Consider the following 7,500-nt stretch of genomic DNA (forward strand, 5'->3'; position numbering starts at 1 on the left):
GTATGCGACTTTGTGGCCGCATTGTATAAATTAGATTTATTATTACGCTCCATATGTCAGAGCAGGTAGATTTTTCCAGGTCAGATCAATGGTATGTTTACATTTTTTGCATCAGCCCGAGTTTTTATCTTAGAGAAAAGCCTTGTTTTATAACACTGTACAGATGTACATCTACATATTCCAGCACTCGGCAAAGTCCCTTTTTGACCGGCGGGTCTAATTTGCAGGTCGCGGGTTGCAGGTCATTGTTTCACCAATACAGAAAGTATCCTAAACATTCTTAAAAGCTAACCTTAGGCCTAAAAACTTTTGTTTTGGCCTAATTAGGCCTAAGGTTAAAATTAGACCTGCCGCTTTTTGACTTATATATGGCTGTCTGCTTAGTTGGTCTGATACACTAGGGTAAACCTTTTTAGAGACATCACTGCCTAGCCGACCACTTCTGCTGGACAGACAGCCACAATACCGGAGACTTCATACCCTACTATTCTTGAATAGTGTGTGGGTTCTTTAACATCCCATGGGGAACTTATGAACATAGAAGATATTTGTGAGACGAGGCCAACGGTTTATATTCCTTATCTGAGAAGACTTGAAAGTCTAACCATTTGGAGATGTGATTACAAAGGCAGCACTTTCTCCTCAGATGCTGACCTTGAGCCTTATACAGTACTGGGTCTAAGATTGCATTTTGATACTCTTGAGTGAAGAATTTCCTTTTTCCCAAGATTTGCTTCAAGGCACTAAAGCGAGGTTGAGGGTGAAGTCAAGAGTGAGGGTGAGGTCAAGCAACCTATGTTGTTTGAGCAACCTATGCCCTTAACTCTGAAAGCTTCTGTCACAAAAAGAAAGGTGGACTTCCACCCAGGGTATTACGTAACAGTTTCAATAATAATTATTGTTTTTGTGGGTACTGCACTGTAAGTGCAATATCCATATTACTGTATCATTGGGGCTGAGTGAGTGAGTGAGTGGGTGGGTGAGTGAGTGAGTGAGTGAGTGAGGTAAGATTGTAGGCCTGCAGTGCGTGCATGAATTATGAAACTAATGTAGGGTTTTGTTGAATTTCAACAATAATTGATGCCCATTGTACAGTTATTTTGTTTGCGGCCCACTTGTCGCCCTTTTTACTTTGCAAGAACAATGGTCAACCTCAACAGTGGCGTTAACATTGGTGGCATTCTTGCTTAGAGCGCTTTTGGGCTTCGTGAGTGAACACCCGCTTGGCCAAACGGTGCACGTTTGGGAATTCCATCCCTAAGATTCCTTCCAATACAGGAATAAAAGAAGATTCGGAAAAAAGCCTTAAACAGCCAAATACAAAAAAGAAGTCAAGTAAAAAGAAAAAGAAGTTGAAAAAAAGATAAGGTGTCTTCGCCAAGGGGATTTTGCAGTGGTCTCCCGTCCAAGTAATAACTCCACCTGACCTTTAGCGGATACTATTACATAAATTTATACGTAAGGGGTTATGTAAATGCTTATATGAAAATGACAGCAACATTGGACAACAAAATAAATGAAGGAAAAAAAATTAACCGGGTAATGAGGCCTCACAGACACCCACTTGGTAACGGCACTGTTTGGGGACTCCATCGCTATTTGTCAAAAACGTGAAAAGAAGGTTACATATAAGACTTTCACAACCAAATTTAAAACAGAAATCAAGTAAAAAAAAAGATAAGATATCTTTGTCATGAAGATTTCCCAATGGTCTCCCTTCCAGGTACCAACGCTATCTGATAGGGCTTACTTATAAGTGAAAACATCAAACTGTTTGTAATCAGAACGCAAAAATGACAACAACAATTAGCAGTAAAAGAAAATTACTTTGCATAAACAATTAACTACACAATAACCTCCTACTGCAATGCAAGGACCTATTCTTTTGTTTATGTTACAGGAAGCTGGAAGTTCTTCAAAATACTGCAGAAGAAATAAAAAAAGAAACAGGCAACCAAGTAAGCCTGTAGTAGTAGTAATAATGTGAAGGGAGATGTATGAAGTTACTGCTGATGTGCAGTGATTTTAAGATTAGGATCCTGAAAAAATCAAGGCACAAATTAATGGTTTTCATCTGAGCAGGAGGCTGGTTTGAACCTTGGCTCAGTGGACCTAATCTTATTAACAACAATGAAAGCAAGGTGACACACGCTAACACCTACCCGGTATGGCCAACACATCACGCATGCGCACAACAATTTCACCCAGTCAATTAGCAGCCATGGACAGCTAATTCAGCCTTTTGTGCCTCATCAGCATGGCGTAGCTAACATACCAAGTGGGTGTTTTTAGTACCCCTTTGAGTGGCAGCTTCACATGCCATACATGTGGTAAGCTGGGTTGGAAACAGCAAAACTGTTCTCCCACGGCAAGCATGAGATTGTGGGAAGGTGGATCACATTAAGAGATTGGTGTGTCAGGTAATTAAAAACAACCACACCGGGTTGGTGTTAGCATGTGTCACCTTGCTTTTATTGTTGTTCTAATCTCAATGTCGTAAAAGTAAATGAGGAGATGTTTATATTATGTTTTTCGGACTGCTGTATCAGTAACTTTAGGTCAGCACTGTTGCACATGGGAAATAGTGTGATAGTGTGAGTGGGCTTAAAAAGCATGACCGACTCTTGGAATAAAGTTTATTGTGTTAAACCTGTTGTAGTTCCTCCTTGTGCCATTGCTGGCCAGTCATGAAAAACTATTATTAAATCTGGCAGTAATAAGGACAGTATCAACTGTAAAGTCTGTCTAACTTGCAATATTATTCTTCTTCTCAAAAGCTTTGTGAGACCCACTTAAAACAACCACTCATTCTTCACAAAAAGCAAGACACAGAGTTCCTAGTTTTGTGACCTCTAAAGGCCGTGACACACTAGGCCACAAGTTGCAGCGACAGGTCTCTGCTACAAGTTGCTCCATGTGTACTTCTTGCAAAACAAGTCGCTGTGACACAACTCCTGCTTGGTGCCCACGCAGTGATCTCTTATGAAGAGGAATGTGAACTAGTTTTCTAATTCAAATTATGGCTGACCATATGACATTCTCATTGGTTCATTTATATTTTGTCGCAGTGACTTGTTGCCGGAAGTGTACACACAGTGCAACAACGCTGCTTTGGCTAATTTTGTCGCTGCAATTAGTTGCACAAATTCAAACTGGTTTGAATTTGTGCGACTGATTGCGGTCACCGTGGTAAAATTCTGCTGCAGCAACAATGATTTTCATAAAATTAACCGTGTCAAACAAGGCGAATTGTTGTGGCAACTTGTCCTCGCAACGTGTCACAGCAACTTATCGCCTAGCTATAGTGTGTTCCGGCCTTAAGGGCCATAAATTCTTGCAGAAAATCTGCCTGGCGTGGCTGTGAGGTGTCAAAAAGAAGAGAGATCTAAGATATACCTGGGGGGTATTTGAGACAGATGGTACATGTTGATGTAGATTATATTCCCTCAACCAATCACACTGTGTACAGCACCACAAATGCTAATTCCTTATTAAAGTACTGCCATGATAAATATCACTTCCTCTGTTTCTTCAGATTTTGAAAGTGTGATGCTTAACACCTTACCGGCAAAATTTTGAGCTTTGATTTTTATCCAAAGGCTGTTTATTTTGTGTTGTTTTAAGTTCTGGATTTCCCCCGTCCGCCATTGCTCACATTCAAAACTGACCGATTGGACTTTAGAGGGTTGGATCTAGATTAAAATCTCAGCATGCAAACGCAACTTATGATGTATGCAAAACACGAGTTTAAAACTCTGAAAGCGTGAAACTCCCGTGCTGCATATTAATTCAGCCGCATACACATGCTTTGCATTCTTAAGCTATTGAGTCTTTGACATAATTTTCTCCTCAATTCAGCTCTTTCAAGAATTAAAGTTAGTAATGGGGGACCATTAAATATGAAAATTCCAGTTAAAATAAACAGGTAACTTTTTAAAATCAGGACTTAAAACTCAGGTGACTTAGTGTTTAAGTAACATAGTTTTGAAATCCGAAGAAAAAGAAGAATTAAGATTGATATTTTAGTCATAGTAGCACTTAACATACAGTAATATTATTGATTGACCTAGGTTCAGTTTTTACCGGTAGGTATTGGCAGTAGCAGCAGATGTGCGGGATCCTTCACAAGTGACTGCTGCGGTGGACTTTTGTGAAAAACAATGTGGTCTTCCCGATATTGTAATCAACAATGCTGCAGGGAACTTTGTGTCACCAACTGAAAGACTATCTCCAAATGCATGGAAAACAGTGATTGACATTGTGCTGAATGGAACAGCGTTTGTTACTCTAGATATTGCAAAACGACTGATAAAATCACAGAAAGGTATATTGTGCAAAGTCCTTTAAACACAGAATTGCCTGTTTAGGAAGAAAAGGAAAGTCCTGTGCAATGCTTATATACCCCTGTAATGTATTGAAATTTTAGAAAAGACCTCCCCTGTGAAGGTGAATTGAAAAGTACATAAAATAAAGTGCAAATATATAAAAGGGGACCCGTACATGTTTTATGTTCGTCCTTCTCACTAAACTTGTAAGTCAAAAAAAAATTATTACATAAATAATATTATATTGTTCCTTAATAATTAATCTCTATTTATAGTGCTCCTGTGATCAAAAATTTTGTTTTGGATTTCAAAACTATGTTAACTAAACACTAAATGACCAAAGTTTTAAGCCTTGATTTCAAAAAGACACCTGTTTATTTTAACTGGGATTTTCCTGTTTGATGGTCCACCATTACTAACTTTAAGTTCTTGAGAGAGCTGGATCAAGGAGAAAATGACGTCAAAGGCTCACTAGTTTAAGAATGCAATGCGTGTGTACGCCACAGAATTAATATGCAGCATGGGAGTTTTGGGCTTTCAGACTTTTAAACTCCCATTTTGCATAATTATGTATTAATTAAGCTGCATTCACACACTGAAATTTTAAGCTAGTGAGACTTCGACGTCACTTTTCCCTGGATCCAACCCTCTGAGGTCCAATTGGTCAGTTTTGAACATGAGTAATGGTGGACCATGAAATCTAAAACTTACACTCAAAGTATGCTACGCCGAATGTGACAAAATATCAAGTCCGCTAAAAATAAAACAAGTCACACCATTTATAATCAAGTTGCCAACAATTAGCATCAATTTGTTTGTTGACCAAATCAAATTCCTCGCAATTTATGTCACTTCTCTTGTTGTGCAATTCATGTATTCAAGGCACGCGCATCGAATGTCAAGCTCGATAATTTCAATTCAAGATGCTTGTTTTATAAATCAAGAAGGGAGAGAATAGCTTTTGATCAATTCTATTTTCGAGGGGGCCTGAACACCTGTGGCAAAATGATTAAACGCGAGTAAATCTGAGCGAGACAGTGGCCGCTGAAAGTATCGAGGATCTTGGTCTACAGGCGAATCTTTCACTCAGCCCAAGCACAGGAATACTCGTTCCTCGCATGTCGCTATAACTTCACCCAGTTCCCGAAGTTGTGAAGAGTAACTCGCTCAGAGACCCAATTGCGAATGATCAGCAAAATGAAGCACATCTACAACAAGCAGTTTGAGTAACCAATATAATCCACCAGAAAATGATGGCTACAAAAACTGACAACAGGAGACATTAGGGAGTTTAAGAAACCAAGAAGGCTACGGCGACGAAAACGTTACTTCAAACTATTAGCTTGAGCTATCCTAAGTGCTCAGTGTTTCAAGGCGTTTCCATCTTGTTTATGTCGTATAAGATAGGCGAAGTATTCGATAACCAGTCGAGAATCGTACGAACGGATTTGAAAAAAAGAGAAAGAAAAAAAGATTCACTGTTTGTTGTCCATGTTGTCGTCAAAACCCAAAAATTGGTCATTTCGTGTTGTTGTTTTGATGAGTACGAGGGAGAAATGCCTTACAAAAATACGTGCCGCACGTGCAGCATGATAATTTCTTCCTCTTTTAGGCCCTGTAGACCCAAACAAAAGATTTTGCCTGTCGAACCTCTCATTCAGTGTGAGGCTGGACGGGCAAAGACAATGCAAAGACAAAGCCTTTATTCCCCACGGACTCCAAAATGGCCGCCGCGTGATAAAGGTGAGTTAGACGGGCTGGCCCGGTAAAAGGGATAAAGTGTTTATATGGACGGTTTCAGCCAGGTTTACCAGGATGAATTTTAGGAATTTGTTTACGTGTCTTGTAACCGTCAAAGTCATGCATGGGGTACCTGGTGAATTTTCTTGCTTTGACGTTCGAAACGAAAGGTTCATTTTAGCGCTAGCAAGTACGGAATGGCATTTTAAACAAAAGATGCAAAAATAATCCTGTGATTATGCAAATCCGACTACGTTTTCAAGGCAACCCACATGTCATGAGAATTTTTCATCCCAGCAAACCGGGCTGGACCGTTTATATGAAAATTTTTCAGCCTGGCTTGCCGAGATCTCCGTAGCTCAGACCGGGATCTCGGCAAGTGGGCCAGCCCGCCTTCTGATATAAACGAACCGAAATTTTACTAAATAAAAACAGGCATGAGCCGAGATCTTGGCGAAGGGGGCCTAGCCGGACTGGCCCGCCTCATATATTAAAACAGGTGATATTACTGTTTTTTGGTGTTGTCGTTGCCGTAGCAGTCGTCATTTCTTAAACTCCCTATTGGGACGATAAACGGGTTGCCCGCCATTACTGGTGCAGTTCCCCTCGAAGATAGAATTGATCAAAAGCTATTCTCTCCCTTCTTGATTTATAAAAGAAGCATCTTGAATTGAAATTATCGAGCTTGACATTCGATGCGCGGGCCTTGAATACATGAATTGCACAACAAGAGAAGTGACATAAAATGCGAGGAATTTGATTTGGTCAACAAACAAACTGATGCTAATTGTTGTCAACTTGAGTGTTAATTGTGCAAGTTGTTTTATTTTTTAGCGGACTTGATATTTTGTCACGTACGGCGTAGCATACTCAAAGTAAACAGCCTTTGGATAAAAATTAAAGTTCAAATTTTTGTCAGTCAGGTGTTAAACAAACACACTTTCAAAATCTGAGGGAAAAAAGGAAGAGATTTTATCACAGGGGCACTTTAATCTTGCTACATTTTTTTACTTTTTATTTGAACAATGATTTCTTTTCCTTTTACCCCAAGAAACCCTTCCTTTCCTTACTTGCATTCTAAATAGTGAGAACTTGGTTAAAAAGAGTGACTGGTATTAAGTAAGAGAAAACACCTTTAAATGTAATACTGTAATTTTTTGTAGACAATAGCAACTAAGTAAACAGCAAGGGTAATGGTGAAGTGTATGTACGCTACATTTTTATGAGAGTGAATGCTTATAGACTAGTTAAATCTAATATTTTTAAGACAGGGAAGCTAAAAAAAGCATCCACTGAAGCAGAATAGCAAATGTCCCGACCTTAACTCAATATAGGTCTTAAATCAATTCAAAGAGCAAAGCCTCTGAAACATTAGTTCTATGGAAGCTTGGTTCCTTTACTCATATCCTGTCCCTGCTGGCCCAATGTTCCTTTG

The 7,500-nt window shown here is 39.3% G+C and overlaps 1 protein-coding gene across 1 annotated transcript in view; it reads left to right on the forward strand.

Moving 5' to 3' along the window:
- Positions 1–7,500, forward strand: part of LOC138021706 (2,4-dienoyl-CoA reductase [(3E)-enoyl-CoA-producing], mitochondrial-like) — a 13,833-nt gene that overhangs the window by 347 nt on the left and 5,986 nt on the right. Inside the window, exons 2-3 of the mRNA XM_068868670.1 lie at positions 1,901–1,958; positions 4,090–4,324. Of these exons, the coding sequence (XP_068724771.1) occupies positions 1,901–1,958; positions 4,090–4,324 (293 nt within the window). The remainder of the gene's footprint in view (positions 1–1,900; positions 1,959–4,089; positions 4,325–7,500) is intronic.

This window comes from Montipora capricornis, chromosome 10, assembly GCF_036669925.1.
Source record: "Montipora capricornis isolate CH-2021 chromosome 10, ASM3666992v2, whole genome shotgun sequence".
Lineage (NCBI taxonomy): Eukaryota > Metazoa > Cnidaria > Anthozoa > Scleractinia > Acroporidae > Montipora > Montipora capricornis.